The 11,926-nt window shown below is 34.5% G+C and overlaps 1 protein-coding gene across 1 annotated transcript in view; it reads left to right on the plus strand.

The window, feature by feature from the left end:
* The window catches only part of LOC142344656 (uncharacterized), a 75,461-nt gene extending 63,844 nt beyond the window's left edge, over nucleotides 1–11,617 (plus strand). The window contains exon 2 of the mRNA XM_075396481.1: nucleotides 10,236–11,617. Within this exon, the coding sequence (XP_075252596.1) occupies nucleotides 10,236–11,447 (1,212 nt within the window). The 3' untranslated portion in view covers nucleotides 11,448–11,617. The remainder of the gene's footprint in view (nucleotides 1–10,235) is intronic.
* The last annotated feature ends 309 nt before the right edge of the window (nucleotides 11,618–11,926 follow it).

The following is an 11,926-nucleotide window of genomic DNA, read 5'->3' on the forward strand; positions in this document are numbered from 1 at the left end:
ACACATAGACGCAGGCACGCACACACGTACCCGCACACACATACACACACACCCACATATATATATATATATATATATATATTTATATATATATATATATATATATATATATATATATATATAATATAAATATATATATATATATATATGCATATATGCACGAACACACACACACACATACACGCACGCCCACATACAAACTGAGAGTAACTAACTATAATTAATCAAATCTGCGGCATATGAAGATACCATGCTCGAAAGTGTAGGGCTATGGAAAGTCCGAGCCCTTATATATATATATATATATATATATATATATATATATATATATATACACGAACACACACACACACATGCACACACACATAGACGCAGGCACGCACACACGTACCGGCATATACACACACACACACACGCACACACACATATGTATATATATATATATATATATATATATTATATAGATATATATATATATATATATATATATATATATATATATATATACGAACACACACACATACCTGCACGCCCACATACAAACCGAGAGTGACTAACTATAATTAATCAAATCTGCGTCATATGAAAATACCATGCTCGAAAGTGTAGGGCTATGGAAAGTCCGAGCCCCAAAAATTAAATAATTTTAGTTTAATTCGGAAGTTGATGCGAGGCCATACAATTTCACGGCAATTTACCATCCCCACAAGGCTTTGGAAGTCATTTCAAAAATCTAAGTCAAGAAAATGGAAATTCGTCCATTAGAAGATCTGAATTAAATAATTAGTTTATGCCTCTACTTCTCATTGGTAAAATAGATTTTTTAAAAGAAATTCCTACAAAATGTTGGATCTAACTGTCAATTACATTAACAAGAAACATGAGCCAACGCACAGAAATAAAATTATTTCTGATAGGGTGAATTATATATGCAATGATTCTGGTTTTTTCAACATTCTAAACTAACAGATTGTCCGCAATTAAGTTTTGCATGAGGTTTTGCAGTGCGCTTTCATTTCAAAAATTGAAAATTTTTCACCCAAATTTAATATAAGAATATTTATAAAGTGCCGCTATAAAGAAAGAAAGTTTTAGCCGTGCCAGCTATATTTCAGGCTTTTTTAAATTTTTCTCTGTAGCACAATTAGCTGCGAAAAACAATCAATCGTTAACAGTTGATATTCACCAATTAGTTGAAGTTAATTTCATTATCGAAAATAAATGCGCACATCTCTAACCAGTCATTTTGCATTCATTTCAAACGCCTTTCAAAAAAAATTCTGACACTCTTCCCAGTGAAACGAAACTTGATGCACCTTGCCTTGTCATGCAAGATTGCAAGATCATGTTAACTCTCGCAAAACTTGAAACATCTTAGCAAGATCTTGATAGACAATTATTTCTTGGAACACCTTGATAAAATCTTGACAAGATCTTATCAAGACATGTCAAAAAATTCTCTTGCGTAACTTGACAAGATCTTGATAAATCTTGTGACATAGAAATTTTTGTTTGTAAACAACCTGGAGTGAGTTGGTGAAACCAGGAATCAAGACAAAAATTGGCAATGACGAGAACCTCAAACAAACAAACTTTAATAGACGTTAAATTATTATCTTGAAGCTTCATGCAAAAAAAGAAACAATTTTTTTGTCTTGATTTTCCAAATAAAATGAAAATATAAAACTAGTATGGACAGGATCACCTTCTGACTCAACGTGACAACAAGTTTTATCAGCGTGACAACAATTGAAAATCAATTTAGATTTAAATTAAGTTTTTTCAATCGAAAGAATATTTGTAATCTAGAAGCAAACATAAGCAAAAGTCATTTTTTAAAATTTTTTTTAGAGTGAGCGTGACCCAGATAAATTTATTTGAAAGTAATAATGAAAATAAAATTTTTGGAAAAAGTGATTGAGTGAAAATTGTCGAATTAGACAGCAACATATCCCAGAAACATGCCATATTTTTCGTGAAAACATGATTTTTTTTCCATTTTCCTGAATTAAGCAGTAACAAACACAAAATTAAGTGAGAAAAAAAACAAAACTGTTATCAACCAGCAGATGTCCCATTTTGTTTGGTTCACATTAAGTACGATTAAATTTAGAGCTTGACAGAAATTAGCCGGTAAAGTTCTGGCAAAATAAGCTTCAAATTGTATAACCTCACGAAATAACATCTAGTAAGCTTGAGCATTTGTGTTCTTATAAGAGTTCCAATATCTTATAAAAATAATCATCTGATCTGGATTTAAAAAAGTTGGCAATTTTGTGTTCATTGGCGTTTCTGAATAAAAGACAAACTCAGCCGTTCACAGTTCTTTTTCCTCCTCATCAGTACCCCAGTCGAGTTCGAATGGTTATCATGCAAGATAACCATTCATTCTGCCAGAATTTTACAAGATAGCCCGTTTTGTCTGCCAGAATCTTACAAGATAACCATTTTTCAAGTACTTCCTAGAGCAAAAAAAGCACACGCAAACCGTCTTGGAGTCCTAATGGGCTCGGAAAAAATTCAAAACATCGCAATATTTGAGTGTACATATATATTGGGCACCAACAAAAGAAAACAGCAAAAAAAGTCATCAGAAAATTGTTAATCTAAGACATCAGCAAAGAAGTCCTTCCCTCTTCCATCTTCTTTTTGATTTCAAAACTTTCTCAATTTTATTTTTCTTGATTTTCATGGGTTGGTGACGGGTTGAAGCTGAGCTGAAATTGGGTGGAGAATGAATCTTTCATCTAATTCAATTGTCTCAAAACAGGTAATTAACAATTACTTTGAAAAAGTGCTTAAGATAAGGAATCGTAGAAAAAAAAGAGGTTTTGCTACTAAACTGTCATACAATTTGTCCGATCTTCGCTCAAGTGAATTTTCTTATTCTTTGGTTTCATTCAAGGATCAAATATGATTTCATACTGACCATACTCGATTTCTCAGTACGATCATATTATGAAACCAACAAAATCATTTAGGATTTTCGTATGATTCTAAAGAAATCTTAAATGACGTGGTATGAATTTTGTAAATTAAAATATAGTACAAAATTTTTGGGCAGATCATTTTGAATTTTGTATTTCCATCCCGCTCATTAGGTGATAATTGCTCAGGGTAGCTTATTGTCAAATTAACATTTAACGATTATGAAAGCGCCATCTTCAATCTTCAAAGCGCCAACTTTCATTTGGATATTTTACAAACAAGGATGCTCGTTAATGTGCGTTCGCACATGATGTTCCGACCCGAGATCATCTATATTTTTGACTTAATCGTTAACCTAACTATGTGATAATTAAAAATAGAAGTTTGATTTTTAGAAATTCGTTACAAAACCGAACTACTAATTGAATTGAAAAATACCATGCCTCAATAAAGCCCACACAAGATCTGTCAGTAAAAAGACTACGGGAAAAACAAACACCAAAATAAGCAAAAACAAAGTTTTTTCAGCGAATGTGATAAAAGAAGAGAAAAAGAAACACAAATATTGACCACTCACAAAATTTTATGAAAACGCATATTGTCCAACAAACAAAGCATGAGCTATGACGTGACATCAATGAAGAAATACTTTTTGAATAACAAGAAATTGGATGGAACCTCTCAATGATTAGATTAAATTACAAGCTGACGAAAAGAACAAAAAGTATCAAAAATGATTGAGAACGAATAATATCGTAAAATTTGAAACTATTCGCTGAAAATTAAGTACATTGAACAGCATCATTCATTCAATCATCTGTTAGAAGCCTATGAGACCTGTCAGCATTTTACGACTACTTGAAGAATTAAATGGCAAGAATAGCAAATTCAAAAAAATTTGAGCGAGAAAAGTGTTGAAGGCAATAACAATATGTTGAAGCCAATATGCTAATCGCATATAACTGCTTAGCAGCAATGGGGTTCTTCTTTTTTTTAACCATATGACTCAAAAAATCAACAATTATGAACAAATATAAAAAAAACACGAAATATTTTTGAAAACACGTTATATCAACAACGTTAAATTCAATAGCTTTCAACGGAAGATAAAAACCAGCTAATTTATGCCTCATTGAGAAAACAAGGATGTTTTTCAATCATAAGTCATCAAAAGAACATCACAATAAGTCTTATGATTATGATAACAACAACAAAGACATGAAAAAACCAAAAATTCCGTAGAAAAGTGCGAGAAGGAAGTGTCGAAGCAATTTTAACCATATGAGTTTCTCTGAAAACTGAATCTATGGTCCATTAAATTTTTGCCATAAGCCCTATATCCCTATAAGCCAAAGAGAACTATCAATATTGGGATAACGAGATAAAATTTCAAAGGAACCAAAATTAGAAAAGAGAATCCGAATTTTTTTTTGAAATTATGAGAACTCAAGGCATCGAAATCGTAAAACGATTCGTTGCCCGATAAACCGCTTACCACATTGTTTCAATTGCAACGAAAAGGAATGGGATCCTGTCATTACTGAGACTGACTCACATTTCATGAAAATAAGTTTCATAATGGTTAGTGTCCAAAAAAGATTTTTTTTAAAATGTCTTAACAGCCGTTAAGTTCAATAGCTCTCAACTGAAATCAATAAATACGGAAAGTTGTGCCTCAAAAAGGAGACAAGGATGTTTGTTTTTCTTATGTCTTCAATAGGACATCAAAATAGGTCTTATGATTATGAAAACAACAAAAGCAGGCAAAAACCAAAAATTCAAAAATTCAGCAGAAAAGTGCAAGAAAGTGAATAAGCCATTTAAACCGCAAATTTTTTCTAAAAATTTTACCTATGACCCATTGAATGCCTTTTTTAAGCCACTGAGAACTATCAATATTGGGATAACGAGATAAAATTTCAAAGGAACCAAAATTAGAAAAGAAAATCGGAATTTTTTTATTGAAATTATGAGAACTCAAGGCCACGAAGTCGTAAAACAATTAGTTGGCCGATAAACCGCCTACCACATTGTTTCAATTGAAACGAAAAAGAATGGGGTCCTGTCATTACTGAGACTGACTCACAGTTCATGAAAATAAGTTTCATAATGGTTAGTGTCCAAAAAAGATTATTTTTAAAATGTCTTAACAGCCATTAAATTCAATAGCTCTCAACTGAAATCAATAATTACGATAATTTATGACTCAATAAGGAGAAAAGGATGTCTGTTTTTCATATGTCATCAGTAGGACATCAAAATAGGTCTTATGATTATAAAAACAACAAAAGCGGGCAAAAACCAAAAATTCAAAAATTCAGCAGAAAAGTGCAAGAAAGTGAAGAAGCCATTTAAACCACAAAATTTTCTCTAAAAACTTTATCTATGACCCATTGAATGCTTTTTTTAAGCCACTGAGAACTATCAATATTAGGCTAATGTAGCTCAATATTAGGCTAACTCGTGGCAGCGAAGTCATAAAACCAATAGTTAGAAGATAAAAACCATTAGCCAGATTCATTTCAATTTCAATTGCAAAAATGGAGGTCCTGTTATTACTGAGATTGACTTACAGTTCATAAAAATTAGTTTAAGATTGGAAAATGTCCCAAAAAATTCTGAAAAATTATTTTAAAGTCTTAGCAGCCATTAAATTCAAGAGCTTTCAACGGAAGTAAAAAAATAACTTAATCTTTTCCTTGATGGGAAGACATGGTTGTTTGTCATCAACATGTTATCAATAGGACACCACACTAAGTCCTATGATTTTGAAAACAACAACAAAAACTGTCAAAAACCAAAAAAGTGCAGCAGAAATTTGAGAAGAAAGTGTCGAAGCCATTTATACCATAATCCTTTCTCTGAAAACTTTATCTATGATCCTTCGGACGTCTTTTTTTCAGCCAATGGGAACTGCCAATACGAAGACAATGAGATAAGTTTTCAAAAGGAAACGAAATTACAAAAAAAAACAATCATTTTTTTTAAATTACTAAAACTCGTGTTATCGAAGTAAAAAAAACCGTTCGTTAGCACATAAAACCGCCTACCAGATTAATTTTGGTTGCAGTAAAAAGGAAGGGGTTCCTCTCATTACTGAGACTGACTTACTATTCATAAAAATTAATTTAATATCGATTAATCATAAAAAAAATTTGAAAAGTTTTTTAAAGTCTTGAGAGCCCATAGCGCTATATAGGTTTACCTATTGCACACAAGAAAGCCAAATGAAGTTTTAGTTGGCAAGTTTGTGCAATAGGACTCCCAAAATTAAGTAAAATCTCAAAAAGACAAAAAGACATGAGCTAGCCTGAAAAACGATATTTCTTTCATTGGGTATCATTTGACTTTAAATGAAGTTTGTCATTAACGCAACCTCGATAAGAAAATGACAAGTCTCTAAGTGACTAAAAAACAATCATAAATAGGAAAAATTTTCTAAAAAAACAGCTCTCAAATTGAATTCGAGTTTTTTTATAGTACTCTTCCCCCACGAGACCAGAACTAGCCTTTTTATTGATCTATTGGTAACACAAAATTATTTCTTTTTGTAGCATGAAATGTAATTTTGTAAAAATTTTTTTAATAGAAAAGCCTGAATTTGAACAAAAATTACGCTAAATTGAACAAAATCATGCTAAAAGTGAACAAAATATCACATGTTCACACAAAACTTTAAACCTCGATAACTCGTCGAAAAATACGGATATCGAAAAAATCTTTTTAATTTTGAATTCTACACTGGACGAGCTTTTTAATGGTACCACTCATATTTCTCTACGATGAAAATATCGATCGGCCAAAGTTGACTGAACAAAAAAACCCATTTGAGTATACAGTTCCTCCCCCCCCCCCCCCCCCCCCCACAAGTGGGGTCGGAACAATAAAATACATTCTAATCGATCATAATCACATTACCGCCTTTTCAACACGAACAGTGAGTTCAGAATAACTTGAAAAGTCAGAACGCACATGGTGGTAAAAATTCCTTTCTTCGCTAAAAATACCGTTATCGATTAATCTTGACAATTTGTTATGAATTTGCAATGATGCAATTTGCATATGCAATAATGCCATCTATTTCCATGTGCTCTAGTACTCGACACTGTCAGCAGTTGTCCCGGCTAAAATAACCCTTCACTTACAGAACATTTCACATGTGTGTCTGTGTGTGTGTGTGTGTGGGGGGGGGGGGTAGAAGGAGGAGGGGGGTGGGTTCATTTATCTATTACATATTTTACATGCAATTTTGAAATGAATGATTCATCTTTCGTGCGTCTAAATGCTTTTATAATTGGGAAGTACTTTGAAAGAAAACATTTGGCCTTGGAAAGTTTTGAGAGGGCTTTGAACAAATTATAAATTCAATCTTTGAAGTTTTATCTTTGGTCCGACGCATAATAATTCTGCTCATATTAGCTATAGAGGAATAGAGATCGGGGCTACAATAGCGATATAGAAATGAAAAGCTATCTGAGAAAATATTCCCTTTGTTTGCTAATTAATCAGAAAGTTTCCTGCAGTGGTAAGGAAAAGGAAATTGGTTTTCTTACGAGGGGGAAATATAAAAATTACTTGCGCATATTAATTTTGTCTGCTTTGCGCAGAAGGCTTTTTAACTTCCAATAAATCAATAGATAGCCACAAAACTCATCTAGCATACACCACACACACACATAGCAGCCAGTCAAACTAACTTGCCCAAATGCACAGAAGAAAAAATGATGGAGAAAATAAGCAATCAACTTCCCTGCTACTAAAAAACAACGAAATGAAAAGAAAACATGTCCTAACAACTACATGTTTGATGTCTCAATTATTTTTTACCTGAACCGTAAGTATCCGTAAATTATGTGCGCAATTGTCTCAAGTTAAAATATATTAATTACTCCAAAAAACTTACCAGGCGTGATCCGAAGCGAAAATATCCACGGTATTAATTGCTAACTCAACGAACAGTCCCCCTTTCGAATGTAGGTTGGTTTCAATGAGAGACCGACCGAAAATTGTCTATAAACTATAATTAAAAAAGATACAAAAAAGACCTCTGACAAAAGTTCACTTTTATTTCACGATATAGATCAAAACCCGCTTAAGAGATTAATAAAATTGCCGAAACCAGCCACAACTGCCTAAATTTCATTATGCATCTTGGTATATGTGAGTCTTTAATCAAATTTTTTTTAATTTAATTTTTTGGTTTAATTATCAGTTTAACGAAAAAGAGACTTCAACTATAATTAATATAGCTGAAAAAATTTTAAAGGGCGTCAAAGTTCAATCAAAAGACGATCAAAGACTTTTCAGGAGAAGTTCAACAAAAACCTAGGAATTAACAATAAAAATTTTTGAGCTTTGATGAAAATGTGGCCTGTGAAACGCATTTTTAAATCCAAGACAAGGTAGGTCAACTGTTCGGTAAAATCAAGCAAGATTCGTGCAAAATATTGTCAAATGTTTTAGGGTTTCTTTGTAATATTTATTAACGATCACTCCGTTCGATGTCTGCTCTCATCGGTTCTTCGGTTTATCTTTCAACTCTAGGAAGTTTTCAGAGAAGTCGTTGCTTTTGATTCAAGGAGAATAATAAAGTGAAAATTAATTAAACGATCGACAATCACCCACACACTCACAACAAACACACAAAGAGAGACAGTCGCACACGTACACACACGCACGCACGCATGCACGCAGTCTCTCACACACACACACACACACACACAAACGCCCACACACACACAGTTAGAGACACACACAGACACGCAGACAGACAGACACACACAAACACACAATTGACCACACACACACACATTTACACTAACACACACAAACAAAGAAGCAACACACATAGAAAGACACGCGCAAAAACACACACAGAATACACGGATGCAATCACACCCACAAACACAAACGGAGACAGACACACAAATGCGCGCACACACACACAAAAGCACAGAAACACAGACAAACACACAGAGAGACACAAACAAACAAACAAACACACAACACTCACACACAAACACACAGACACACACACATACAAACACACGCACACACGCACACACATACACACAGATATTTTTGAGAACTAAAAAATGCAGTTTTCTGCTATTAGATTTTGAATTATTTTGCCCTTAAGGTTTTAAGATGCCGCTTTCTTTGATTTCAACCTGGTACCGTTGAAAATGTGGTTATGCTAATTTCATGAGATAACCCGGTCCTGATACAATTATTTGTATATTTACAAGATGAAGAGTTGGCTTGAAAATTCTTGCAGAGTTGTTGAAAGTTTTGGCACGAAAGCCATTTTTCCATTTTTTTTCGACCAGATATTATCAGATTTTGCACTGAAGCTGTTTGTTTGTATGCTGCAAATGATTGATATGTTTCCTTATGCTACCAAGTTGTCACGAGAACATTCATTGTTTTGAATGATCGAGGTTTTTGTTCTCTTGCAACTTTCCTGTTGCGTCTACTCAAGAATCACACCAAAACCTACTCTTCACTGGTTCTCATGTTTTGTGACAGCCTGGATCTCCACTTGTTTCGATTGACTAATAAAAATCTCGTCGAAACTGTCAGTAAAATGATTTAGGTCAATATTTACATAGTAAAAATCAAATTACTGCTTTTTTTGATTTTGTCGACATAAGGCAGACTGATACATACGAAACACTAAGTGCCTCAAATTATTATGGCTTTTTACCGTGAAGAAACACCCACAGGATTATGAAGTTAACAATTTTATAAATTTTACAATAAATGACAAAATATCAAAAAAATGCATTTTTGCACTATATAAGTGCTAATAGCCACACTTTTCGATATGATGCAAAAACGTTTGTTGGGTCCATGGATAGCTAATATCAACGCTAAACGTGTGATAGAACCTCGGGTTGCTCAGGGTTTCCTGGCCAAATTCGGGGGGGGGGTGAAGATTTTCAGTCCCAACTTGTAATTTTTTTTTCAGCTCTGAACTTTTTCGAATTTTGAGAAGTTCTAAGTTTTTCAAAAGTTATATAATGCTGTCTGATGGCTCTTGCTGCTGTTGTTAAGAAGTGGCGCCAACATGCTCATTTTGATAGGAGTTACAAGAATGTTGCTTTTTTCTTAATGGTTGCCGATGAATCTTGCATTTTTCCCCGCAATTCATAACAACATATAAAAACTTCCCGCCAAACTAGGCTTGTTTTCGTGCCTTCTGGTTTTTAGCGACTGGAACTAATTCTCAATTCACATTTAACCAAAGGAAGAAATGTTTAAATTAGAGTACAAATACGTTTAAACAAGTTTTTTTTGAATTTCAGGACGACCACTTTTACGTACTGCCTAATGGTTCCCTGGTAATACATGATGTTAAAACATCCGACTCTCAACTCATCTACGCATGTATTGCCAACAACTACGTGGGCTACGACGTCTTAAGCATCAAACTTGTAATCGACGACAGTTTGTACCAAAACAACATTTACCAAGTATGGCAAACGTCTACACAATTCCCACCCACTATCTCTCCCAAAATCAACTCGATCGGAAACGAGAGCACCACTCAGAATTATGATCAGATATCATTTGACCTCGCACAAGGAACCACTCGAAAGTACCCCTGGACTCCTGAAAACTCAACTCCTGGCAACGCCGTTGTTAACCCCTACGTTCCCCGACCCCGCGATCCCGATCCCGCCGACAAGGGATCGACTCCGGGTGGGACACAGGTTTTGATCCCGCTTCCGACTGACGACCAAAACTACAATTATAACCCAAATGGCAACGCCGGGATACAAATACCTGGAGGGGTTAGGGGAACCGGGCAGCAGAGATTATCAGTTGATACGTTTACGACAATCATAGCTGTTGCGTGTGGTTTAGTTGTAATATTAGTAGTTATGATTCTGATTATAACTATCTACGCGTTGATTAGGCGGAAAAAGAGCAACAACTATCAGCAGCACAATCAAGCTGTGACGACCATACCAGTCAACGGACATCATAAAGTGCCCATAAGTATGGATAGCGATGGCCATAGCTATGGTCTGAATGATAGTGGTCGACCATTGATTGATCACCATGATACGTCTGACTACATGTTCATAAGTTCACGACAAAACAACGACGACCAATTTTTACGAAGTGGAACTGGACAAAGAAATGAGTCTCCAAATCACGAGTACTATAACGGGTGCCATGAACAATTCACACCTCAATCCGACACCGAAACTCCGACTGAAAGTGGACCCGAAAGCGTTGCCTTCAGCACCAACGCCCCCGCTTCTCTGAACAACAATTCCAGATCTTACTCTGAAAACGTTTATAACCAAAACAAGTTAAAACTAGTCGCGCAAGCTACAACCGACAGCATAGATTCCGGAGTTTGTCCGAACAGCAAGAGGTCACAGAGCGATGAAACGGTTCAACCAATAGCAAAACTTATGATGTGCCAAGAAGCCATGAACGATTTCTCGTACGTGACTGAGAAACCAGAACTAATCGAGTTTTGCGACCGCGAGTCTATGGTATAGTTTAAATTTCTAAAGCTCATCAATACTGCATATAGGACAATTATGGCATCCCAGAACTTTATTTTAAATTATTCATGCTATACAATTTTTGACTTTTGTTTCTAGACTTTATTCAGTGCATCTAACAATTTTGAGCTCACGTAGGTCTGAAATTTAATATGTAAATTAAACGTTTTAAATAATGAGAGGGTAGAATTAAAAGACCAACTCTTCAATCGAGCTGATAAGTGAGAAGAATTTGCTTCAAGGTTGCAAGGGATGGACACTTTGGGGATTTCTTTCGTTAATTTTGACCCCACCACAGATATATTACCAGTTCTCAAATAAAATGACTTTTTGACTTGCCCTCAGTTGCTTGGCATTGTACTTCGAAGAATCGCGAGCGATGAAGAGGTTAATGTTGCTATAACTTTAATTCATTAAAGTGTTGCTTAAGTGTAAGCCCTAACATACGGAAAATGTCCATATATGCCAAAGCA

The sequence above is a fragment of the Convolutriloba macropyga genome, chromosome 8, assembly GCF_964194025.1.
Source record: "Convolutriloba macropyga chromosome 8, txConMacr16.3, whole genome shotgun sequence".
Taxonomy (NCBI): Eukaryota; Metazoa; Xenacoelomorpha; order Acoela; family Convolutidae; genus Convolutriloba; species Convolutriloba macropyga.